At 32.6% G+C, this 24,934-nt stretch overlaps 4 protein-coding genes across 4 annotated transcripts; 2 read left to right on the top strand and 2 right to left on the bottom strand.

Moving 5' to 3' along the window:
• Positions 1-2,216: 2,216 nt before the first annotated feature.
• LOC114173950 (histone-lysine N-methyltransferase CLF) lies at positions 2,217-12,075 on the top strand. The gene is made up of 18 exons (XM_028058649.1): positions 2,217-2,538; positions 3,066-3,167; positions 3,255-3,580; positions 4,293-4,454; positions 5,138-5,222; positions 5,341-5,496; positions 5,582-5,629; positions 5,706-5,777; positions 5,850-6,197; positions 6,341-6,531; positions 8,555-8,690; positions 8,786-9,009; positions 9,514-9,645; positions 10,650-10,740; positions 11,065-11,112; positions 11,190-11,318; positions 11,422-11,499; positions 11,595-12,075. The coding sequence occupies exons 1-18, from the start codon at positions 2,476-2,478 to the stop codon at positions 11,784-11,786; spliced, it is 2,583 nt and encodes an 860-aa protein (XP_027914450.1). The 5' UTR covers positions 2,217-2,475; the 3' UTR covers positions 11,787-12,075.
• A 1,357-nt stretch (positions 12,076-13,432) lies between these two features.
• On the top strand, positions 13,433-16,905 carry LOC114170984 (PI-PLC X domain-containing protein At5g67130-like). The gene is made up of 9 exons (XM_028056323.1): positions 13,433-13,690; positions 13,792-13,914; positions 14,010-14,147; positions 14,418-14,516; positions 14,608-14,911; positions 14,998-15,221; positions 15,309-15,395; positions 16,166-16,609; positions 16,721-16,905. Exons 1-8 carry the CDS (start codon positions 13,574-13,576, stop codon positions 16,349-16,351), a joined length of 1,278 nt encoding a protein of 425 aa, XP_027912124.1. The 5' UTR covers positions 13,433-13,573; the 3' UTR covers positions 16,352-16,609; positions 16,721-16,905.
• Positions 16,906-17,595: 690 nt separating this feature from the next.
• Positions 17,596-19,408, bottom strand: LOC114173011 (F-box protein At5g67140). The gene is made up of 5 exons (XM_028057198.1): positions 19,118-19,408; positions 18,870-19,016; positions 18,487-18,622; positions 18,104-18,202; positions 17,596-17,962 (listed from the first exon to the last, which is right to left on the bottom strand). The coding sequence occupies exons 1-5, from the start codon at positions 19,204-19,206 to the stop codon at positions 17,798-17,800; spliced, it is 636 nt and encodes a 211-aa protein (XP_027912999.1). The 5' UTR covers positions 19,207-19,408; the 3' UTR covers positions 17,596-17,797.
• Positions 19,409-22,724: 3,316 nt separating this feature from the next.
• LOC114173033 (caffeoyl-CoA O-methyltransferase-like) lies at positions 22,725-24,209 on the bottom strand. The gene is made up of 5 exons (XM_028057228.1): positions 23,962-24,209; positions 23,792-23,871; positions 23,565-23,709; positions 23,250-23,381; positions 22,725-23,142 (listed from the first exon to the last, which is right to left on the bottom strand). Exons 1-5 carry the CDS (start codon positions 24,055-24,057, stop codon positions 22,849-22,851), a joined length of 747 nt encoding a protein of 248 aa, XP_027913029.1. The 5' UTR covers positions 24,058-24,209; the 3' UTR covers positions 22,725-22,848.
• Between the last annotated feature and the right edge of the window lie 725 nt (positions 24,210-24,934).

Here is a 24,934-nt window from a genome sequence, read left to right as displayed (position 1 = left end):
ATTAATTTGCAAGTTTTATAGTAATTATCTTAACATGATATACGAAAACCCAAAAATTGTGTAAAAAATATATAAACTAGTAATAATTATAGATCAGGTAAAGTAACTATTGGTTTCACGGTTCAAATGTCTGTTCCCAAATAAATAAAAAAAAAAAGTTAATGATGAAATTGACTTTGTTTTGTGAGAGTGAAGAATGATGATAGTGCTTCTGTTTCCTACAATGGCAGAACAAAGAAGGTGACTCATGGTTGTTGAGAGAGGACAAGGAAAGGATGTGATACAGAAATGGTAGCGACAAAATAATGAAAGTGGTTACCATGATAACATGACCCTGAATCAAATGATGTACTTTTGGAGAAAGAAAGAAAATCAAAGGATGAAAAAATGAAACAGAAAAGATGTAATGAACTATTTGGTCTAAATTTTCATTATAAATGCTGAAAATAAGAAAAATAAAATGTATGAACTAAAATTAGTTTTTATAAACTATTTTGTAATATTTTTTATATATGTTTTTGAATTTTTATTTTTAATTTGTATAAATTAACTTTAATTCATACAGAAATCCATTTAAAGAAGCTTGTGAAAAAATTATCTAAACATGTTTTAAATAAGTGACATCACTTGGGATATATATATATATAGAGAGAGAGAGAATTAAATGAAGATAAAATATACCTGCCTATAACTAATAATAGAAAATGCAAAATAGAATAATATAACTAAACAAAAGAATAGGATTCAAGAAGAATAAAGTTGATTCAATAGTTTTCAGTATTCGAGATAAACTTAATCTTTGTTGCACAGATTCTGAGATACAACAAATGGCATCACTGGTTCATTGGACATCAATTGACGTTTCCAATTACAGGGAAAAAAAAGAATGGGAATTAAATTGTTTGTTTGATGGATAAAAATGAAAAAAAATAGCTACGATATTATTTGTTATTGACATTATTTTATTTATTATTACAAAATCGTTTATTGTTTATTCAATTTTAATCAAATAAATATTATTAACTTTTATGACTAATAATTATAAAAATAATTGTATCATTAATATTGCTATTGTTGTTTTAATACGCAGAAAAAAAAATTGAATACTAGATTATTTTTATCAAGCATCAAAACGTAATATCGAGATAACATTATATATCTAATTAACTAACAGCTTAAAATAATATTAAGTATAAGTTTTGTCCATATATTTTTATTATCAAATATGAAAAATACTTTTTTTTAAACTGATTTGTTTTTAATCAATAATTTCAAATACAAATTATTAGTAGGCAATTTCATTAACTTGATAACATGTTCATTTTTGTTAATAATACGGGCGCACAGCTTTCACAACTTTCTTGTGAAAATTTTGTGTAATTTATTTGATTTTGTTTATTTTCGATGATAAATTTGAGGAAGAATTAAATAATTTATTTAAGAGGATGTAGAAAAAATTATATTAATGTTTATTTTGAGGAATAAAGAGATAGAAATGAATATATTGAAATGAAAAATTGATTTCACCAATGTTCTATCAGTGTATTAGTCCCTCAACATCATTTTCCATCTCCACTTTCATTATCACCTACAAATCAGAAACAAGTCTGAACATAAAAAATATAAGACACCTTAGTAAAAACACTCACCATTTATTTATCCTGACATCCCCTCCCACAACTAATATAACTCATTTCTCAAATCAACTCTTTGAAACATATACAAATCCACCCAAGGAGCACATAAAATACTCCATTCTATATGTTTAAGTAATAAACTGATTGAAATAAACATAATATTAAGAATGTCATTTTTTTCAGTTATTCTTAATATAAAGAAATATTTAAATAGATATAATATAATATTTTTTATTTGTTTTGGTAAACTCAAAACATTATTAGAGGTCAGAGATTATTTTCCTTCAAGATATTGAGATTTATTTATTCAATAAATTCATTTTTAAAGTACTGAATTTTATCTTCAACCGTTAATAAAAAGTATTTCCTTAAACCTTAATATTCGCAACTGAACTTTGAAAACGGGAAACAAGGATAAGAATATTTTAAGTTGTTAGTAGCAACAACAACCGAAGAAAAGAAATCTAGGGAAGGAAATTAGCGCAGGGATAAGAGCGTGGTTTGTTGATTTCCACAGTGCATATAAATTCAAAATCGCGTTCCCCCCATTCCAGTCACTTCCCCAACAAACAAAATACGGAAAAAAATAAAACTAAAAACAAATAAGAAAAGGTGTCGTGAAAAGCGACGGAAAAAAACTGAAAGCATTTCCCTAATTTTGTTTTTTAAAGGATTTTGAGCATGACTTAGGGTTTCAACTTTCAACTCGCCCCGCCAATTCCAGTCCTCAAACTCAAAATCCTTAACCATCGGCAATCCCTCCTGCATGATTCGGATCTCGATCCGATTCCCATTTCCGAATCGGCTCCGATAAGCTTCGCCACCATTGCCTCCGTCAATGGCGTCGAAGCCTTCGCCTTCGCCCTCGTCTTCCAGATCGGAGCTTATCATCGATCCTTCCGTACTCTTTCTCTATCTCTTACAATGCATTCATTAACTCGTCCTTGCCCAAACTCGTGCTTGTTGACTTGATTCCGCTTCCGATTATTTTATTTATTTTATTTCCAGTTTTGCTTCGATCTGGTTTTAATTATGTTTTTAATTTGTGTCTCCCTATCGTTTCGTTTTTAACCTATTGATGTCGTTTCAATATAAAGCAACTATGCTACATAACTTTTGGGGTAAATGCTTCCTAAAGTAGACTGAAACTGGAGATGTAACTGCATTATATATTTAATAGGCTATTCGAGATGCACTTTGGTTTTCCAGCATTTAGGGAAGCTTATCGAGCATTTATGACTTTCCCGGTTCTTTTGGTTACCGGAGATTATGGTTGTTTTGAGCTGGAGTCTGTGTGCATTGGTTGTGTTATGTCAGATGAATTATTCCCTGCAATAACTACACGCTGGCTTTGACTGGGGAATTTATTTTGATTTTTCTTTTGTAACGTAGCTGTAAGTGTTATATGGTGTTATCGTTTCAATGCAGGGTGAGAAAGTGGACGCTGTGAGTCAGACTGTTAAAGATGTGTTGCCGGTTATTGATTCTTTAAAGAAACAAGTTGCTGTGGAACGGATTGTTTATGTAAAGGTGTAATAGCTGAGCTTATGGCTGTAATTAGTTGTGATTTTGATTAAACCTTGTTCTTTTTTCTCATAATGTGCGTTTGCATATCAGAATAGAATAGAGGAAAACAGACAGAAGCTGGTTGGTGTCACAAATCATGTCTGCAAAATGGCAATCGAGAGAAGGAACGGCAGCGTTGCTGATTCTAACAAAAGTCTAGACCTGCTTACAAAGAGGCAAAAAGATGCAATTGACATGCACAATGGTGTTCATGCAAGTAATGGTGATGTAGAGAGCAATGGCTATCATGAGGATAGCCACGGTTCTACAGCAGTTCTTCTAGGCTCTAACGTTGCTGTTAAGAATGCTGTTCGTCCTATCAAATTACCTGAAATAAAAAAATTGCCTCCTTATACTACATGGATCTTTCTGGATAGGTTTGTTTTGTCTTAATCTCTGTTTTTCTTTCTTGTTTATAACACCTCCAGTGCTGTATGTCGCTTTATGTTAGGTTGCACTACCCACTATTATCATAGGTTCAGTGTTGCAAAGATTAGGATGTTGCAGTTGACGATTCAACAAAAAACAAATTAGGATCATGAATGAGTTGTGTTGTGCGAAAAAAAACCCCATTAAGAATAGTAGATTGGATGAAGTATAGTTCTATAGTAGAGGAGAGCCAAGGAAAACTATAGGTAAAAGAAATCATTGAAAAGGTCCTAGATCTAAATGTACTTTCTGGGAATTTGGTTCATGATAAGAAATATTGCTTTCGTTGAATTCATATAGCTGACTTCACCAAGTGGATAAAAGCTTTGGTTGTTACTTCGCTGTTTACCTGTCATTGTTGTGATTTTTAACTAATGGTTAGTTCTGGGATAACCTGAATTATGACTCATTGCCACCTGTTTGCAAATCTAATCCATGTCTTAGGTGAACGTATCATAATAACTGAAAGAAATAAAAGGCAGAGAAAAAACGGTCATTTTTTTTGTTTATCTTTTCATGTAGTCCCTAATTTTTCCTGTTTCTGTATCAGTTTTCTCCTTTTTAAGTAATTTAATTTCTATATAACTTTTTTTTTTCTGTTATTGATGTTAAAATGGGATCTTTTGAAGATATATTTTACTTGTGTCCCTTCTGGTACAGAAATCAAAGAATGACTGAGGATCAATCAGTTGTAGGCCGAAGACGAATTTATTATGATCAAAATGGCGGAGAAGCACTTATATGCAGTGACAGTGAGGAAGAAATTATGGAGGATGAAGAGGAGAAAAGAGAATTCATAGAATCAGAAGATTATATACTTCGGTTGGTATAGCTTAGTAAACTATAATTGGTTGCTTGCTTTCACTGTCTTTTTTTCCTGGTAGATATTTTCTGTTTGGATGTAATAAAGTTTCAATGTGTGCCTGACTGTGTTGTATCAAGTTCACCAGGTTAAGTTTTTAGAGTAGGAAGTAGTGTGTCCATTTTGTTGTCTCTCCCCCTCGCTTTTTTATTTCTGTCTTTTAGTGTAATTCAGAAGTTATTGTTTTATGTTGTCATCTGTTGACTGTCTGTGTTACATAGGTTTACTCTTTTGTGAGTATTTTTCATTGGAGCATTGGTGGCAATATCTTTCAGTTATTTTCTTATTATTATATTTCCTACGTACAGAGAATAAAATCAAAGAAGATATTTGGTTAAATGTATAACTTAATTCTTCAGTGGAAAAAAGAAACTAAGAAACTAGTGCATACACTTTTTGTATTGACAGAAAAATTATATGCTTGCTTAACCTGTCAAATAAACTTGTTAATCCCACTAAGCTAATAAACTCTGCAGTTACTTTGCCACCCTTCTGCTGTGATTTTGTTTTTGGTGAAGCCTTTTTTGGTCATGTTTGCATGCTGCTTGAATTTCATGTTGCATATGTAATATTTAGATATTGTTTTTCTTGTGTTGCATGACACAGTTTTGTGGATTTCATAGTGTCTGATTTGATTTTACAGCATGACTGTCAAAGAATTCGGTTTAACTGACATCGTTATGGAGTCATTGGCTCAGTGCTTTTCTAGAAACACTAATGAAATTAAGGTATATTTTTATCATTCGTTGAAAACTGGTCGTAGTGTAAGCTTTCGTCCAGGCTGTTTCCCATTTGCTTTGTGCTGGCTTTACAGAGATATGAAACACCATCAAACATCTTATACAGGCAAGGTATGAAGCTCTTAGTATTCAAGACAATGCTGATGGGTCTTCCAAGGCTGTAGATTCTGGAGAGAATTCTCAGAGTGGCAATTCTTTTCTGGAAAAGGATCTTGAAGCCGCTCTTGACTCTTTTGACAACCTCTTTTGTCGACGATGTCTCGTGAGTTATTTTTCCCATGAAGGCACTGTATAGTTGCATCATCTTTCTCTAAATATCTCATTGGTTGCTGCATTCTTCTTTGCAGGTTTTTGATTGTAGATTACATGGATGTTCACAGGATCTTGTCTTCCCTGTAAGTTCTATTTATTGGCTACTTTGATGAAGTTGTGTACAGTTTCTATTTGAGTTATGACCGGGTACTTTAACAGGCTGAGAAGCAACCTATATGGATCCCTCCTGATAGTGAAAATGCACCCTGTGGGCCAAATTGTTTCCGATCGGTATGCATTTTAGTTCTTAGGGATCTGTTTATAATTTATTTAGCAACTAAATCTGCTTAAACCTTGATTTAGGTGCTTAAGTCAGAAAGATTTGCCAAAACATCTTCTGCCCAGGCTGATGGTGAAGATAAGTGCTCTGGTGGTGTTTTATCTCGGAAAAAGTCTTCTGCTAAAAAGCGGTTAAAAGGAAGCCAAAGTGAAAGTGCTTCATCTAACGCAAAGAACATATCTGAGAGTAGTGACTCAGAAAATGGTCCTGGACGAGATGCTGCTTCAGCATCTCACTCAGCTCCTCCTAAATCTAAACCTGTGGGGAAAGCTGGAATTGGTAAGAGGAACAGTAAGCGAGTGGCAGAACGAGTCTTAGTATGCATGCAGAAAAGGCAGAAGAAACCAATAGTTTCTGATTCCGATTCCATTGTAAGTGGTGTTTGTTGCTTATGCTACTTTATTTATAACCAATATAAAGAAGAAACAATTATTTATCACATAAATGTGTCAAATTACTTTTGCATGGCAAGATCTAGGAAGAATGTACTCATAATAAGCTGTAAATAACGCAGAGTGAAGCTCTTGAGCGCTCATCAAATGATATGGTCGCTGATCAACATGCTATGAGCAGTGAAGACAACACAAGGAAAGAAGATTCTGTAGACGACAATGTTTGTAAACAAGAAATCACAGACAATAAATCTTGGAAAGCTCTTGAAAAGGGGCTTTTAGAGAAAGGCATGGAGATTTTTGGTAGAAACAGGTCAGCATATGTTTGGATTAGGGATGCTTGTCTTAATTTTTCTTTATTAAATATAAATATATAATATGATGCAAAGCATGAATGCTGTTATTAGTGCTAATATGAATATAAGAGTATGACCTCTTTTTCAATTGTGGAAATGAAATTAATCTTGTTTTCAGTCAACTTCATGGGGAATAGGTTGGTTCAATTTTGTAGTATTGCGTCAAATTGTTTATTTGGTCGGGCTCAAAATGTGCAATTCACTTGGTCGGTAGGTTTTATATTTTTTTTAATTTTATTTTTGAAACAAATCTCGATGTCATTCCTTGGCTACTTGAAACATACATAAGCCTCTTAGTAATATATTTTTATTTATCAACTATCAAAGCCATAGATTTTAAAACGAAAACTGAATGATCCACAAGGTTGTTTGAGGCTTACTACTTAACTAAACCCACACGATGTATGGGGAACAGCTTTTATGAGGGAACTTAATTATTATGAATTATAAATAGTTCACATATAGACACCTATTATGAAAAACAAAGACTCAGGTTCATATTCATGGCCAACATGTTTTTAAAACATGTTATGATTTAGGATTGTGTTAGGCTAAAGGCTTATATCCATTAAAACATCAAGTAAAAATAGAAAAATCCCTTATCTAATGCTTAATTTTTTTTTTTGTAGAAGATATTTTGAATCTGGATTTTTTAAGTCTAGAAATTTTGCTTAATGAGAGTTTGATATCATAAAGTTTATCAAGCGTATAATCAATATCCTTTGTGCTTGGTATTTATTGGAATATGGTGTTAATATAAAGAAACTTAGAAATAATACTATCTACCAAAAGGTTTGAAATGTTGTTTATAAAGAGTGAAGTAATAACAAAAAATGCAACAATAGCAATGTCATTTGGTTTCCTAAAAAACATACTCAGAAGTGGTAACAAAGGATAATGTACTACCTCTGTTTCTAAATATAAAACACATAACTTGTTTCCACATGTAAAGGATGTTGTTAATTTAGTAACATTAAATTTGTATTTGTCCAAAATTAAAAAATTGTAATATTTGTATTCTGTGTAATTAATTAAATTGCACTAGTAATCTCCTCCAATCCTCCTAGGAGAGAGAATGATTTGGCTTATTACTAATTTATAGTATTTATTGTAAAGTAATTAGGAGTATTTTGGTAAAAATAATTAATGCAAGAGACAACTTGGAAATAATCTTGTAAAAGCAAACTAACAAATTTTTAAAGTGTCATCTTGCGCATAAGGATTGAAGTAGTATTAAGTGTTCGTGTAAGAATAATGTAGTTTATATTACTTTTGAGTGAAAGATGCTTTTGTGTTGTATTTATATGTAACTCATATTTTTCTCTCTCTTCCCTTTAGCTCTGTTGTAAGCCACTGATCTATATAGTGTATTCAAAATAACGTTGTCAGCATCTTTTATGTGTAAATGTCAAGTATCAGTGAGAAACTATTTTAAGTAATTATCATTAAAATTTATATATTTATTATATTACCATCTTTTTTGCGTATTCTAATATTACCTAGTTGTTACACTGACCAAACTATTCATTAATAATTTGTAAATAAATCTCATTCCTCAATATGTTGTTTGTATGTTAAAGAAACCTCTAGTTTCGTCATGCACCTAAAACCTTCCATCGAATTTTGAAACAAAAGTTCTGGTAGAACCTACAAATTTGTTTGCAACTGTTCTAAATTTGTTTTTAATGTACAATTAAATTTATTAAAACTTGGAAGATAAAAATAAGTGGAAACTAGTTGTGACATAAGCTAATGACAAAATGATGTTTAAAGAGTAGATATGGTTTCAAATCAAGATCAAACTTCTTATTTAGAGAATGTGGTTAGGGTCTACTTTATTTTAGTGAATGCAGTTTCAATTGTATCACTTTGCCCACTCGTGTCTTGTTTGATCCTTGCTCTTGTTTGAATTTGTGATTATTTTTAGGCATATATACTGTCAATGGCCCACTAAGTTACAATTTTTGCTTTTTACTGCAGTTGCTTAATAGCTAGGAATCTCTTAAATGGTCTAAGGACTTGTTGGGATGTTTTCCAATACATAAATTGTGAAGAAGGAAAGATGTCCGGTCCTCCTGGGGATGTTGCAAATTCCCTTTTGGAGGGCTATTCCAAGGTTGATTTATAGTGCAATTATATTGTACTTTTTTCTTTGGTCTTTTTAACTTTCAAACAGTGCTTAACGAAGCCTTTTGTTGTTGTAAAATTAAGGGTAATAATGAAGTGAGAAGAAGATCTAGGTTTTTACGTAGAAGAGGAAGAGTTCGTCGATTGAAGTACACATGGAAATCCGCTGCTTATCATTCCATCAGGAAAAGGATTACAGAGAGAAAGGATCAACCCTGCCGACAGTATAATCCATGCGGCTGCCAATCAGCTTGTGGAAAGCAGTGTCCCTGTCTTCTTAATGGAACCTGCTGTGAGAAGTACTGTGGGTAAGCTTTTGACTTTGCTGCATATAACCTTGATTAAAGACAGGCGTGCAGAGTTGTAATGTTTTGCTTAATTTTGGCATTTCTCACCAGCTAAACAACTTCTTAGAAGGTTTGTTAGGTTGTTATGGAAATATATTCCCCAGTATCTTTATTTCCATGAAAATGACCTTTCCCCATTTTGAAATGTTTCTATTCTGTTAGGAGGTGGCTATTTGATATTTCCATGAGAATGAAAGTTATTGCCTATAATGACTACCTGTTTCCACTAGATTCTTCTCTCTTTTTTATTTTTAATCTTCAAATAAAATAAATTTTATTTTTTAATGTTCATGGAATATGGTTCTTGTGAATACAGAATGATACTGTGAAACAAAATCCACCTAGGAGTTATTGTACTTATAGTTTATATGGATATTTTATTCTAACATTCCTACCTGCCAGCATGTGTGCCCAACACGTTAATTTCTTTGATGATTCCTTTTTTCTTCTCGTTTTTATATCAAGGTGCCCCAAGAGCTGCAAGAACCGGTTTCGTGGTTGTCATTGTGCTAAGAGTCAATGCCGAAGTCGTCAATGTCCATGCTTTGCCGCTGATAGGGAATGTGATCCAGATGTCTGTAGGAATTGTTGGGTCAGGTGAGATTTACTTGTTCATGGTTGTGTATGTGTAGCATTGCCCTGTGTCATCTGTAAGATTCATACCTTTTTCTTTTAAATGATAATAGGTCTTATCATATTTGAGGTGGATGGTATGATTTCTCATATTCATTGAAAGTAATTATTCTTTTTCAAAAAAATGTAATTATTGACTTAAGGGTATGAAAAAAAGAAAATAAGTTGGGATGATTATTGATGATTGGGATGATTCAAATATGATATATGCTTTTTATTATTAACTTTGTTATCGTGGTTAAAAAAGAGCAGTGTGTGGTAATATTCTCACACGCGCACACATATATAATGGATATATCAATCCTTAAGTTTGATTTTTATAGAAAGAATTTTGAGGTGATGTGCCCCTGTATCTGTTAGCTTCCTTCCTAATATTTATTTGATTGTGTGTTGATCCATGAGAATGACTTTATGTGCATATTTAAGAATGTAATATTCCAGGTTTAGTACAAGATATATACATATGCTGCTTAGTATTCCTAGAAATCTATATTACAAGTTTCTCCTCCCTTTTCCATGTAAAAGGGCGAGAATCCTTATTCGCATGGGAATAAAACCTGTCCCCTTCTTTTTATTTTAACATTTTCATTTTTGAAATAAATAAATTTAAAAATATTCCAAGGAATGATAAGTATTTATCTAATATTTTTTATGGTAATAGTATTCCATGGAAAATCAAATTTAATCCAAGAAACAAATAACTCCTGAGATTTCTTGGAGCTGCCTCATCATTGTAAACTTGGTCATAATTTGACCCATTGATTTGATTGTTTCATCAGCAATGTTCAAACAGATGTCTGTTTTAGTTCTCACACAATGAAGGATCTGAATAAATTATCTGGCTTTTAGGAAAAGATTTGGTTCTGTTTTCATGGCTTCTCTGCCTTTCTTAAGTACTTATAATATATACTACTACATGATTTGATTGTCACCATTCCTTTTGCTATGTGGGTCAATTATGGTTGCAGTTGTGGAGATGGTACTCTTGGGATTCCTAGCCAAAGAGGGGACAATTATGAATGTAGAAACATGAAGCTTCTTCTCAAACAGCAGCAAAGGGTAATTTTCTTTCACTCACTGCCTTTTTCTATTTTAAATTTTACACATGTATTAAGATTTGTTTGCTCTCTTTGCTGCAAATTTATTCTTCTATCAAAATAACAGGGTCTTATTTATCAAGATTGAGAGAAGTGGATGGAATCATATTTATAGTAGACATTAATCTTAGATTACTAGAGTGATTTTGCATGAACATTGGTCTATCCCATATAGTATTCTTTGTTCTCAATCAATTTCGTGCCTGTTATTTTGTTTTGCTAATTATACTCTATTTTTTTTTTTTACATTTGCTGTGATTGCAACTAATATGTAATATGCTCATAGGTTCTTCTTGGAAGGTCTGATGTATCAGGCTGGGGAGCCTTCTTAAAGGTATTCATCTGTAAATAAATTATCTTGTTTGAGCACTTGTAGTTTTCCTTTTCCTAACTCATCTTTTCACTCTCCAGAATAGTGTTGGTAAACATGAATACCTTGGAGAGTATACAGGAGAGTTGATTTCTCATCGGGAAGCAGACAAGCGAGGAAAGATATATGACCGTGAAAATTCATCTTTTCTCTTTAATTTGAATGACCAGGCAAGCTTTTACATATATCTATCTGTTGTGATGACAAGTTCTCCATCTTACATTAATCATGCCTGTATCAAACATAGGATGAACCACATATTGTTTTATGCAGTTCGTTCTTGATGCTTACCGAAAGGGTGATAAATTGAAGTTTGCGAACCATTCGCCCGATCCAAATTGCTATGCAAAGGTATTTCTTAGTTCTGACTCTTATTTATTGTGTTGATTATGGAGCTCTAGGGTTACAGTGTCATTCACAATCTGTATAAATGCTTAAACTGGCAGGTTATTATGGTTGCTGGAGACCATAGGGTAGGCATTTTTGCGAAGGAACGGATTTGCGCAGGGGAGGAACTGTTCTATGATTATCGTTATGAGCCTGATAGGGCCCCTGCCTGGGCTCGGAAGCCTGAGGCATCTGGATCCAAAAAAGAGGACGGGGCTCCTTCAAGTGGTCGTGCAAAGAAGCTTGCTTAATGTTGTTTAAAAATCAATTCTTTGTCATTCTTTCACACGTAGGGGAAAGCAATCTCATTGGTAGCGGAAAGAAGTATTTTTTTGAGCTTTTTGTTCGTAGCAAGGACATGCAATTGTTGCTGCATAGGTAACATTTAAACAATTCATTTTAGTTTCAACCTGCTGTATTCGCCATTCCTAACGGAAATTATCAGCTTAATCAAAATTTCATGCTATTCTTTCCCGAAGCGGAATGTGCCAATGCAAAGCAGAACACCTCAAGTTTATTTATCATTTACAGTTCTTACTACTACTGATAGATTCAGTCGTTGAAATTAGCAAAATATTATTTAAATTTTACTAGTTCAATCTCTAATGGTATAAATGTTCTATGATAAAATGACTTTAGACACAAGAAAAAAGTTTTGGAAGGTAACTTTAGTTTACAATAAGTACAACACACACGTACATCTTTCAGTTCACAATAAGATTAAATGATGTGGACTTAGCTAAAAAATATTCAAATTAATTTAAAACTCAATTAAGTTTAATTTTATAATATGAATGTTAGGCTATTTTCATGCTTTCATTGGTGAATAATCATTATTGATTTACAGTGGTGCGATACGAGTAGACTGAAATAATATTAAATTATTGAATTGTTTTTGGTACCATATAAAAGCTGATTCATTGGATTATTAGTTTGTTAATAAATATTTACTAGTTAATGTACTTGTAAATTGTTTTTATTCATGAAAGTTGTATTTTTAAATTTTGATAAACAATTTATTTATAAATAATACCTTGTTTTGAAAGCATCAGAATATATTTTCATAATACAATCTAGTTTACAAAACATGAATACATCCATTTTTAAATTAAAAATAAATCATATATTCATGCCGCAAATTTCACGACACAGCAAGGAGTATATTAATTTTCGTTAGCGCAATAATCTAATAAATCCTTCGATAATTTATTCTGTAAGGTTTTTTGCTTTGACTAATGATACATTTATTAAAGTTTTTTACATTTCGCTATTTCTCCATGGTCAAGTGATTTACAAACAGTAAGACCGTTACAATAGGATCACTTTAATTAATAAATTGAATACTCATTCCTAAGAATATTATTGAATTGATTAATCTTTTAAACACCTTTCCAACTTATCATAGCGAATTTCTTTTTATCCAGCCCTTATAATTAAACCATCATTATAATTTAGATCCTTTCTTGAATCCAAAACTTTCACTAAAAATCCTTTGGCTGAAAGACATGAATATGGTCATCAAATTGCATGTTTTGTTGCCTATCATAAAACTGTGTCTGCAATTCACCATTACCAGTAATTTCTGGGCAGAAGCAGAATACCCCACCACGTGAAAAGCATAAATAAAGAGATCCCAGAGAGTGCTTGAAGCAGAGTGGAAGATGAAGAAGAGGTAACTTGGACAAAGTGGGGAAAACTCAAAAAGATACTCTCAATATCACATTGCATTTAGAAGAGGCTAGTGCCTTTTCTGTCCACCTTAACCCATTTTATCAGTCTTCTACTAAATAAACATTTATCTTCACAATTTTTATTCTTAATTCAAATAATATATTAAAGTGCATCATTACATCATTACATATACAATACATAAACGTTAAGTATAATTGCCTCAAAATAAGAGAAAAACTATAAAGGTGACAAAACCAAAACTTTGATCAACCCCTCTCTCTCTCTCTCATCTTGCACAGTAAAATCTCTTTCTTTTCCTTTCAACTTTCAACCTTTCCTCTCTCTCTCTCTCTGGTGCTGTGGTGCCATGTGCTCGCGTTTCTTGGATTCCCGAACCAAATGCAGAACCCCAACCATCTTTGCGTCACTCTTCTTCTCCCTCTTCCTCACCTCTTCCGCCGCATGCTTCAACGGGAATTGCCAGGTTTACTTCCTTTTCTCTCTCCCCCTTCACACTCAGTTATGATCCATGCAAACTGGTTTCAGTTTTAGAGATTCACCTGAAAAATTCATGAACTTTCGCAGCTTCTGGAAGCATGTACAGCCGCTACCGATTGTGGGCCGGGCCTCTATTGCGGCAATTGCGCTGCTTTAGGCCGGACTCGGCCCGTTTGCACCAGAGGCCAAGCCACCATCGTTACATCTCTCGTAACCTCCAAAGACATATCTCACATAACCGACAACATAACATATCTATGTAACACAACAACATTAACTGTCTCTTTTTTGGGATACACATGCAGGTGAATGATTTGCCCTTCAACAAGTACACGTGGATCATGACCCATAATTCATTCAGCATCGTGGATGCACCACTTTTGGCTGGAGTTCAAAGACTCACCTTTTACAATCAAGAAGACACTGTTACTAACCAGTTGAGGGTATGTATTGTTGTTCCTCCTTGTCTTCTAAGCGGGATTCCTTGGACACACAAAACGTCACATCGTTTCCTTCTTCAATTTGCATTTTCTAGATTCTGGTTTACCTTCATGCTGAAGGGAATGTCTGTTTTAATTTTGAATGTACATAGCTTACTTATTTTTTAGTGATTCTTTTACCTAGCTTCAGGATGAAGGGGTTAAGTGAGTGATTTGTGTTTTACTTGTTTGTTTAGTGATTCTTACACATTTTTTTTTATGGGTGGTGTTTAGAATGGAGTGAGAGGATTGATGTTGGATATGTACGACTTTGAGAACGATATCTGGCTCTGTCATTCATTCCGAGAGCAGTGCTTCAACTTCACGGCCTTTGTAATCTAACTATAAACTCCTCTCTGATATTCGTTTACTATATATAATTTTGCTGGTGTTGTCTAATGTGGGAAGCTGAACATTTTTTCAGCAACCTGCAATAAATACTTTGAGAGAAGTGGAGGCATTCTTAACTGCAAATCCGACAGAGATTGTGACCATTGTAATTGAGGATTATGTGCGTGCTCCAAAGGGGTTGACTAATCTGTTCTCAAATGCTGGACTAGATAAATATTGGTTCCCGGTGTCTGACATGCCTAAGAAGGGTGAAGATTGGCCCACTGTAACGGAGATGGTTCAAGCAAATCGTCGTCTACTTGTTTTCACTTCGGATTCTTCTAAGGAAGCTGAAGAAGGAATCGCTTATCAGTGGACTTACATGATTGAAAATGAGTGTAAGTGCAGTGTGTGTCATTGCAGCACAGATAAATTTTTGTGAAATGAAATGAAATGACAACATCATAAATTTGCTACCTTGCAGCTGGAGATCCTGGAGTTCAAGGGGGTTCTTGTCCACACAGAAAAGAATCGAAGGCGCTAACTTCTAGAACTGCATCGCTTTTCTTACAGAATTACTTTCCAACATATCCGGTTGAAGCTGACTCGTGCAAAGAGCATTCGGCTCCACTTGCTGATATGGTGAACACATGTTACAAAGCTGCAGGAAATGTGTTGCCTAATTTTATAGCAGTTAATTTTTACATGGTATTCCTTCTTCTGGATTTTTGATTCCCATTCAATAATGTGGAAAATAGCTCAACCATTTTATAATTCTAAGTGAATTTCATGTAGAGGAGTGACGGTGGGGGCATTTTCGATATCGTCGATAGAATGAACGGCCACTCGCTGTGCGGCTGCAATACAGTCTCTGCATGCCAGGTTTGCTTGCATTTCTTGTCCAGAAACGTATTGCCTTAATGCCATTTGTTTCTGAACTTTCTTTTGATAATTTCATATCTTACATTCCTACGGTCAGTGGAAACCTGATTTAGAATAACTTCAGTCAAACTTTCCGAAATTCATCTTAGATTCAAAGTTAAACTGTTCTCTATTTCGTTGGAAGTCATACATCGACTAGAGTTAAAACTAATTTATAGTATATAAGAGGGTGTAAACCTTATTTATAAGCCGATTTTGTGAAATTAAATTAGGTTTAAAATTCACTTCTTAACATATTATTAGAATTGAGGGATAGAATCAATGCTAGAGAAGTTTATTATTTGTTAGATTTATTGTTTCATCTACTATTAGACCATCTATTAATATCTAGTATCACGTTTGAGACATATAAGACCAATTTACATTAATGAGTTTGTTTCAAAGATTTTGTCTGAATTTGAGCTTTAAATTTAAAGTATCCCTAGATGTAATTCTCTATGTGTCTTTGTTAATTATTCCTTGAAATCAACCCTAATGCAAGAGATAATTAATTTTGAAATGGAGGAGAGAAAGGTTTATTTTAGTTATTGTTGAAAATAGCAAAAATGTAAGATCATGTTATGGTTGACATTGACTGTATCCTCAATTTCATTGTGGCAAAATATGGAGGGAAATAAGCTTCTACATATCTGAATAGTAAGAACATTTGTGTGTATGATGAGTTGATGCTATATGAGAAGGAGAATTAGATAATTGCTGCAATTATGCAGGAGGGAGCACCTTTTGGATCTTGCAAGAATATTGCTGTACCTTATACAAGTCCAGTGACCAACACTGCAGGAAGCTTTACAGGATCTGTTCAGTTCTCTAGATCAGCTTCACCTTCTCTTTCTCCAAATTCCTGCCTTTTCCTCTTCTTTTATTTCCTCCTTATTTCTCTTTCATTGGGATTGTGATTATTAGTACACAACCCAAGTCTAACAAGAGAAGCTTATATTTGTCTATCATGAATGAGCTAGTCTTTAAAGAGGGACTTCTGTGATTTAATATGTGCTACTTCCTCAAACTCTGAAATGCCATGGAACTGCTTATAGGTTAGAAATTAGGTAAAACAAAATTTTGGAATTGCTGAGGCCATAACACGGATCTGTGAGGTCATCTAAGGTAGATGGTAACCAACCAAGAAAGACTAAGATGCATCCATAGCAGTTCAGGTATGTTTACCTAGTTCATGTCTCCATTGTTACATTGTTGTTGTGTGTGGTTCCATAGATTTTAACGACACCCTTATTATATTTGTAATGTTTCCCCTTATTGCTTTTCAGCATTTGTACCAAGGTATCATTAATGAAGACAGAATAGGAAATTTGCAACATAGGATCCGGATGTGAAGAAGCTCTTGGTCTTTGTTACGGTTTCTTCCGATTGTATTCTGACAATTCTCACTTTTGCAACATTAATTATGCAGTTAGCAAACATTAATCACTTATTTCTTCCTATTAATAATGCCTTTATCTGCTTTCTTTCATTCTCTTTCTGACCTAACTGGCAATTCCTAATTTGGAAGAATATAACATTGACGTGAATATATTTAGACAAATAAAATTTGCGTGAAACAAATAATTTTAATTTTGTACGCTACTTACCATCTAGAAGTTGAGTTTCCAACTCAAAACCTGATCCATTCCACCTGTTAGGGCTGCATCTCTATCAGCTATCAGATTTCAGGTGGGTTTTTGTTCTTTTGGATTAGAAATTATATGAATACAAGTATGGAATAAAAACAACACCTTAATATAATATTATAAAACTAAATTTTGAGATACAAATAATAAAATCTCAGGTAATTTCACATTTGTTAAAAAAAAAAGTCCATAAATAATAAAATATTCTTAAAAATATATCAAATATAAAAAATTATGATAATAACTAATGAAATTATTAGCTTAAACAGCTTTGTTTAAGTCAGGTGTTCTTTATTTTTTTTCTCTCATGACATGACTTATTTTATAAGATATAGAGATCTTTTAAAATAATTACTTTTAAAATATTTATCATTTTATCTTAATTTTTTTTTCTTATAAATACTTGTTGCTTAAAGCAATTTTTCTAAACTTGGTCTCAGCTCAGTACATTTCTACACTTTGAATTCAGCTCAGTACAATGTAACAATTAACAATTAAGTCGGTAAACGAATAGATACAGTTGAATAATCTTTCTTTATTGATGACTTTGTTTTGTGAATTGAACCTTTACAGCAATAGGTACTTGCAGAAATGGATTTTGACAGATTCAGCTTTTGAGGCATGTTGAATCTATGAACTCAAAAACGAAACAATCTGTACATAAAAACAGCAGCAAAAAACAACCAGGGACACCATTTCTATACATTTAGTCTAGTTTCACACTTTGATCTTAAGGTCTGGTCTCAAAATAACTAAATTGTTGAGGTTGTCCACAGGAACTCTTGTTCCCCATACATTCATTGATTTTAGCTCCAGGCATTTCTCAACTAAGGCAAAAAGTCCATTCTCAGTTACATGGCGACAGCTCCAAAGAACAATGGTCTGAACAAAAACAATAACTCATCATTTCACTTATCATACAATGGAAAATCACAAACATCCAATATTAAACCCTTTGCTCTGTTCTGAGCTTCATAGAAAATAATTGAACACAAACCTAACATTCAATTTCTTATAACTTACCTCCAACTTTGGACAACTTCTTGCAATGGCAAACAGAGATTCATCCGTGATAAATGTACCACCAACATTCAGATTTTGTAGAGATCTAGTTCTGGATATCTGTCCATAGTTGTCGTTAGAGAAGCAAAAGGAAACAAAAATAAAACAACACTTACATAGACTTACATAGAAACACCCAAAACAACAATTCCTTAACCTGATAAATGTCAGAATACTATAAGCACAATCTAGTCATATGATAACCTCAAATTCTCAAAATTAACCTAATTTCATTCCAACTGCAATAGTCTGCACAAAATGAATCCCCTCCTATTTTCTAACACCATTCCAAGTAATATGTCACCCCCAAACATAAGAGTTACAAAATCAAAACAATGACATACCAGTTGAACAACACCTTCATCTGTGATTCCAGTCAAACCCCACAATGATATAGATGTGAGATTGCTTGCACACTTAGCAAAAGATATTCTCACAAGTCCTGCATCAGTTATTTGACAACCCCAGCGGCTTCTCGGTCTGAAAATACAAAACACAATAAAACTTTTCCTCCTAAACCTAAAATAGCACATATAATTTATAATCCAACACAAATCATTTCGATGTTTGAGAAAGACCATCAAAGGGAAGATATCAGAAACACCATCCTTGGAATCAACAAAGGGGTATAGAGTTATAAATTTATGATCAGGAAAAGCAAAAGTACATAACCGAAGAACAGTAAAAGAACAGAAGTGAGGGTATGAAAGAAAAGAAAGGTACACACATATGAAGTTTTGTGAGATTGTAGGCATGACAGACAAGGCGAGCAGTGGATTCATCATCCATTTTCCAACCTGCAAAGCTCAGATTCTCTCTGCATGCCAGAGACTCATCCACCCCTTGTTTCCATTTCTTGCAAACCTCGCTCGCCCTTTCAAAGCAAAACCACATCACAAAAACCAGAGTCATGGTGATTGGTGAATCAATTGTTAAACCAATGAAACACTGATGCAGACAACATAAAAAACTTACTGGGCCAAATCAGTGAAGGAACTGAAGAGAACAAAAATATTAGCCAACAAGTCAACGGGCAAACGATCAATCTCTGACTCAACTTCCATTTGATCCTCTCACTGATAAATCACAACCCAAAATAATCTTCACAAACACCACAGAACCTTCACCCCAAAATAACCTTAAACTCTGTGATGAAAAGTGTTTTCTGTCAGAAATATATAATAATACACCCAACAAGGAAACTGAAAAGTGTCCTCATGTTTTCGTCATCCCTTTATATTGTCACGTCCTTCGTTACTGTGTTCACGCAACTTTTCTCTTCATTTTGTTTTCGAGTTAAAATCTCTTTATATACAATAAACTATTCTATGTTTTAAAATATTTAGACCATTACACATCAGAGTCCAAATTCGAAATAACTAATTAGCATGAATGCCAGTTAATTCAGGTGCGGATGGATGGATGGACCTTTATTAGTTATATTAGTTAAAAAACACCTTTATTAGTTTAATTAGTTAAAAAACGGTGGAATATACTGTTTTTATTCACACACATAATAAGGAATACCTATCTGTGTTACATAGATTCAGATTCTAGATTCTCTGTTCTGTTTAATTGAGGATTTATATGGATATGTGCATCATAGTTCCCATCAATGAGTCATTTCCTTTTTGTAATATCCAACTTTTTTTTTTCATTTTAATGCATAATTAAATAAATGGAATTTTTAAACGATAAGGAGTTAGTTGAGTTGTTGAGTTTTAATTAGCTGCTTTAAATTCTTTGTATTTATTATGAAAAATAGAATCTGGTTAGAAAAAAATTTGAGGTGTGGAATGACAAATAATGGCTCATTCCGGAATCGTGTAAAATTTGTATGATGACTTATTTTTATTATATTATTTGTTACGTGTATTGTTGATTAAAAGAAAACCACCGGCATGTTTGAATTAATCTTTTACTTTTAAAAGGTTGAAGTAGTTTTTGCATATATATATATATATATATATATATATATATATATATATATATATATAAATTATGATAAGCATTTGTTTTTCTTTTTTGTGAGGTGCATCTGACTCACTAATCTCGAAATATCTTCGGTGGATTGTCCCAATTATGTTTGGCTAGTTTTATGTTTTTTTTTTGGTCAATTTTATACATTTTTTAAAAGCTTATGGATTTTGCTTGTGTAAGTTTCCTCGCTGGTACTTTTTTTTCATTCACGTTTCTCCGTTGACTTTAACTGTAGATATATTAAAAGCTAGAGCTAAATGCACATGTTTCATCTTCATTTTTCACCAATATGTCGTCATTATTTTAGTATTATTGTTTTGTATTGCAAAATATTGTATGATATTTTTCACAAAATTTTGTTTGTTATTTATTAGAGAAAGATCACTATTTTTTGTTCCACGGTATAATTTTGTTTTTCCTGGGTAGAGAGGCTAAATAGATGGTTTGGGTCCAGTGGTAATCTTTTAGTTTTTTTTTCTGAACCTTATAAAATCAGTTTATATTTTTTTAATCAGAAAAAGTTAAAGAAGATTCTAGATTTTGGGTTACTTTTTGGGATTTCACAGCGAGGTGCTTCCTTTTATACAGAGATATTAATTCAAAATAAATATCTTATTTTCTACCAATGAGATGTTGGCTAATTTTAGAACACGGAAAGAAAATATATCGACTTTTTGTTTTTTGTTTTTTTAATTATGCACCCGATATTTATTTGTGAAGAAAAAAAATATCCGGCAGAAAAATTTCTTTCAGCACCCTCATAATTTTTTTTTCTGGTACCTTCGTATTTTCTAAAATTTCAATTATATTTATGCTGTAACTATAATTTTGAATTTCACAATTCATAAATATTTTGAATTATTCTATAATACAAAATTATATTTTAGATTGTATAATTATTATGTTGGAAGAAATTTTCTTCGAATATCAAATATAGCCCAAAACCAAAATACCGTTAGAGTTCCCTTATAACCCAAAACCAAAATACTGTTATAGTTCCCTTGATTATAGGAAAGGGTTTTTCATTCCTGCACCTCATTATTACTAATTGTCACCCCATTCTCAGAGAAAAAAATATTAAAATATTCTTTTTTGCTACACCATATCACCACTACTACCACGACTAAGGAAGAAAAAGAGAGGAAACACTGTAAAAAAATCTCTTTTTATAAAACTCATTAATTCTGGAACTCATTCCATGCAGACTCATTCACAAAAATTCAGTCAGAAAAGTATTACGAAAACTTGTTCTGAAAAGCTTATTGCATAATAATTTCACGTGTTCCATAAAACTTATTCTAAATAATCTTATTCCAGAAATATGCTTTGAAAATTTCTGTTTCGAAAATCATGTTACACAAATTTTAAAATTTGTTCTGAAAATTTTCCGAAACAAGTAATCTATAAATAATTTTTATAAAAAATAAAATGTTATTTTAAAAATTATGAGAGTGCAGCGAGAAGGGAAAAAAAAAGCGAAAGGAAATTTTGAATTTCGTTAGTTAAAAGGGCTTGCAAAACATGCAATCTAAAATTCTTAAAACCAAAACCAAAACATTTTAAAGTATTTATCTTTCAAAATAATTTATTTCATATTTAAAATAACATCATTAAAATTTCAAATCTGATTGTAATTTTATTCACTTTATAAATGTTAATGATTTTTACGTCATATGACATTACCTTCGTTTTATTCACTTTAATACGATTTTTTTCATCGGAAAAAGGTTCTAATTGAAAACTTGGTTAAAAGAATTAATTTTAATATCACTTCCCGATTGATTGCTACTTGTTGAACTCCATTTATTTTCTTTGTACATCTACACAAAATTTTTTATTTTCGTTCTATCTCTCAATTAAATTATATTAAAAACTCTAACTATCTTTTTTCTTCTTCAATGAGCGCCGCACCTCTCCCTTTTCCAAAAAGTAAATGATACTTTAACAAAATTTAGTTTCATAAATTTTGATAAAGAAATTATTTTTTAATAAAAAAATCTTAAAGTTTTATTATTTTATTTTTGTAATTTCATAAAAGAATAAAAAAATATTATATTTAGTACTTTTGTCAACTTTATCAAAAAAAAATTATTGAAAAATCATTCATTTTTCTTCTCCAAATCACCATATCCAAATATCCAAATGACCTCCATTTCTTTCGTCTCCAAATTACCATTTTTACTTTCTTTTCTTTTCGTCCATTCTGGAGCACTTAAACCTTGAACCTTTTTTCGTCTCCAAATCATGATTCTCCGATTCTTCATACCCAATTCGTGCATCTCCAACAAGGGTATTTGAGGTATTACAACCTTTATGGGGGTGCAGGAAGAAAAAAGAGTGCTGAAAAAAGATCCTTGTCACCATATTATATAATTAATTGAGCTTATTATTACTCCAATTAAATAGAATTAAAATATATTATTTTTTATTTTTTAACTAAAATAAAGTAATAAAATAATATTTTTTTACCCAAATTAGTAGTTTGTCAAAAAGTTTGTAAGAAAAACTCTGTTAACATACCATTTTCCATATAAATATGTTGTAAATATGATTGGGAATGAATACATGTGTTTTGTGTTGAGGAAGAGACACGTTATGAATGTATTCGCAAAGAAGACAAAAATTCAAATTCATCCAAGCAGGTACACATTATTTTATTCATGGATTAGGTAACATAGTAGAAACTCGTGTTTTCCCGCAAGTTGCGGGTAAAAGGAGCAGAGTGATCAAATGATGCGGCGGCACAGGGTAATGCCGTCACCAACGGGAAGCTGGCAAATCTCGACCCTTGAATCAAGTGCAAGTGCCTGATTCAGCTCCATCACAAAATCACGATAATATTTAATATAATCCAAGAGAGGAGCATCGGGTGGGGCGACCACAGAGCCGTTCCACAGGGTGTTATCGTAGGCGATCATTCCCCCGACCTTCACAAGCTCAATCACCCTATTATGATAGTTCAAGTAGTTATCTTTATCAGCATCAACGAAGATGAAATCGAAGCTTCCCTTGTTCTTTTCCTGTTCATGCAATACAATACACACTCATCAACGAACACCATAAACTTATATACACACTGATTCTTTGTTTTTCCTGAAAATAATTTGCATGGATTGATTGAACTCACGTCTTTGATGAGTTGATCAAGAAGAGGAAGTGCTGGCCCTTCTCTGAAGTCAATCTTGTGAGCCACTCCTGCTTTTTCAATCACAGGCAACCCCAGTTCATAATATTCCCTGTTGATATCCATTGCCAAGATCTGTTTCATTTTAACAGATCAAAACAAGTAGAAAAAAAAAAAAAAAAAACTGAACTTTTATTATTTGTATGTATATTAAGAAGAACATACTGCTAAGCTAATACAAGAAAACCTTAATTTCATCACCCATATGCATCTACGTAAGATTTCTGATATGATAAGGTATATGTATGAATTAAGCACCTTTCCATCAGATGGAAGAGCGAGGGCAGTGGAAAGCAAGGAGTAACCAGTGTAGACGCCAATCTCCATGGTGTTCTTCGCATTGACGACCTTCAGTAGCATACTCAGAAGTTGTCCTTCGTCAGGTGGTGTAGCTAAGAGGTTCCTGTTTTACAACAACATAGGTATAATATTGTCACAAATTAAGGTTTTGATTTGAAAACCCACATAATGATGATCTTGATTACCAAGGGTGTTTTTCCGTCAACTCGCGAAGCTCCTTCAAGCTCTCGTGTTCTCTTGGGTACACGCTGGTTTCAAGTATATACTGCAACACCAGTAATTGTATTATGTATATGTTGGTGTTGTTTGTTACTATGGAAAAAAAGAAGAAGAAAGTGTTAGTAATGGAATGAACCTGATAGAGTGCATCACTCTGAAGGAGACTCTTATGATGGAGTTGTTTGTGGCCAGGTATTTGATTTTGTTGTTGGTCTTCGTTGATGATAGTCATGATTGATATCTGGGTATGGGATTTATTCTCTGAATATTTGCTGAAGGTAAACAATGGCCAAAAACTGGTATATATAGAAGCTGAGTGTAAGTGCTGTAGCTCTTTTGTTTGAAGAAAAAATGTCAAAGGGTTGTTATGGGGTTGGTAAATTGAAGCTTCCGTTTGGGATTGTGCAGGATTCCTTCTAGAGTATAAAATAATATATTTGAAAGACCTTAAACAAATCCTATAATTTACATAATAATGTGATCGACTCGATTATTCATTAATTATAGTTATTATTAGGATTCTTTAGATAACTAACACACCATTGTCTTTAAGTGTTTTGAAAACCTTATTCACTATGCCATAAACAAATATTAACTTATTTTTCTCAATTCAATCAAAATACATCACCTCTCCATGTATAAGGGATCTGTATATATTAAATCCCTATATCAAAGTTTGAAAATATACAAATATGTTCCAACCATTTCAGTAAAAAAAATACGACGCTGCTAGACACAAGTTTTTCCACAATTATTAAATCCATATATTATATGATACAGTCCACATGTTCAATGACTTTCATTATTTAATTTTTGGTAAGATTTTGCGTGCTCATTATCAAACATAAACTAAACATCACTAAACTTAGAAAAGGAGGGAAATAAGAATGAAAAAGGAGAGTATAACATCACCATTAATTGTAACACATCTTTCTGATTTTGTGCTTATAAAATTTTATGGTTATTAATAGTAGATATATATACCATTCTATCAGAAGATAGATACTTATTTCAGAGTTCAAACTATGACAAAATAATTCTAACATTGAATCATTCTAAGGACAATGACCTTTACTTCAGAAAAGTGTTAAAAAAAAAACAAATCCGTT

Source organism: Vigna unguiculata, chromosome 2 (genome assembly GCF_004118075.2).
Source record: "Vigna unguiculata cultivar IT97K-499-35 chromosome 2, ASM411807v1, whole genome shotgun sequence".
NCBI lineage: Eukaryota > Viridiplantae > Streptophyta > Magnoliopsida > Fabales > Fabaceae > Vigna > Vigna unguiculata.
The sequence above is the reverse complement of the archived record's forward strand: the minus strand, read 5'-3'. Positions and strand labels throughout refer to the sequence as shown.

Bases quoted from the DNA above. Each gene is read 5' to 3' on its own strand.
- LOC114173950 (XM_028058649.1), top strand. From the start codon at position 2,476: ATGGCGTCGAAGCCTTCGCCTTCGCCCTCGTCTTCCAGATCGGAGCTT. The intron at 3,581-4,292 runs GTTTGTTTTGTC...CTTCTGGTACAG, and splicing joins ACATGGATCTTTCTGGATAG to AAATCAAAGAATGACTGAGG. The intron at 11,319-11,421 runs GCAAGCTTTTAC...TGTTTTATGCAG, and splicing joins TCTTTAATTTGAATGACCAG to TTCGTTCTTGATGCTTACCG.
- LOC114173033 (XM_028057228.1), bottom strand. From the start codon at position 24,057: ATGACTATCATCAACGAAGACCAACAACAAAATCAAATACCTGGCCAC. The intron at 23,872-23,961 runs GTTCATTCCATT...CTGGTGTTGCAG, and splicing joins AGAGTGATGCACTCTATCAG to TATATACTTGAAACCAGCGT. The intron at 23,143-23,249 runs GTGAGTTCAATC...TTGCATGAACAG, and splicing joins TTGATCAACTCATCAAAGAC to GAAAAGAACAAGGGAAGCTT.
- LOC114173011 (XM_028057198.1), bottom strand. From the start codon at position 19,206: ATGGAAGTTGAGTCAGAGATTGATCGTTTGCCCGTTGACTTGTTGGCT. The intron at 19,017-19,117 runs GTAAGTTTTTTA...TTGCTTTGAAAG, and splicing joins TCCTTCACTGATTTGGCCCA to GGCGAGCGAGGTTTGCAAGA. The intron at 18,203-18,486 runs GTATGTCATTGT...AACTATGGACAG, and splicing joins ATGAAGGTGTTGTTCAACTG to ATATCCAGAACTAGATCTCT.
- LOC114170984 (XM_028056323.1), top strand. From the start codon at position 13,574: ATGTGCTCGCGTTTCTTGGATTCCCGAACCAAATGCAGAACCCCAACC. The intron at 13,691-13,791 runs GTTTACTTCCTT...GAACTTTCGCAG, and splicing joins GCTTCAACGGGAATTGCCAG to CTTCTGGAAGCATGTACAGC. The intron at 14,517-14,607 runs GTAATCTAACTA...ACATTTTTTCAG, and splicing joins GCTTCAACTTCACGGCCTTT to CAACCTGCAATAAATACTTT.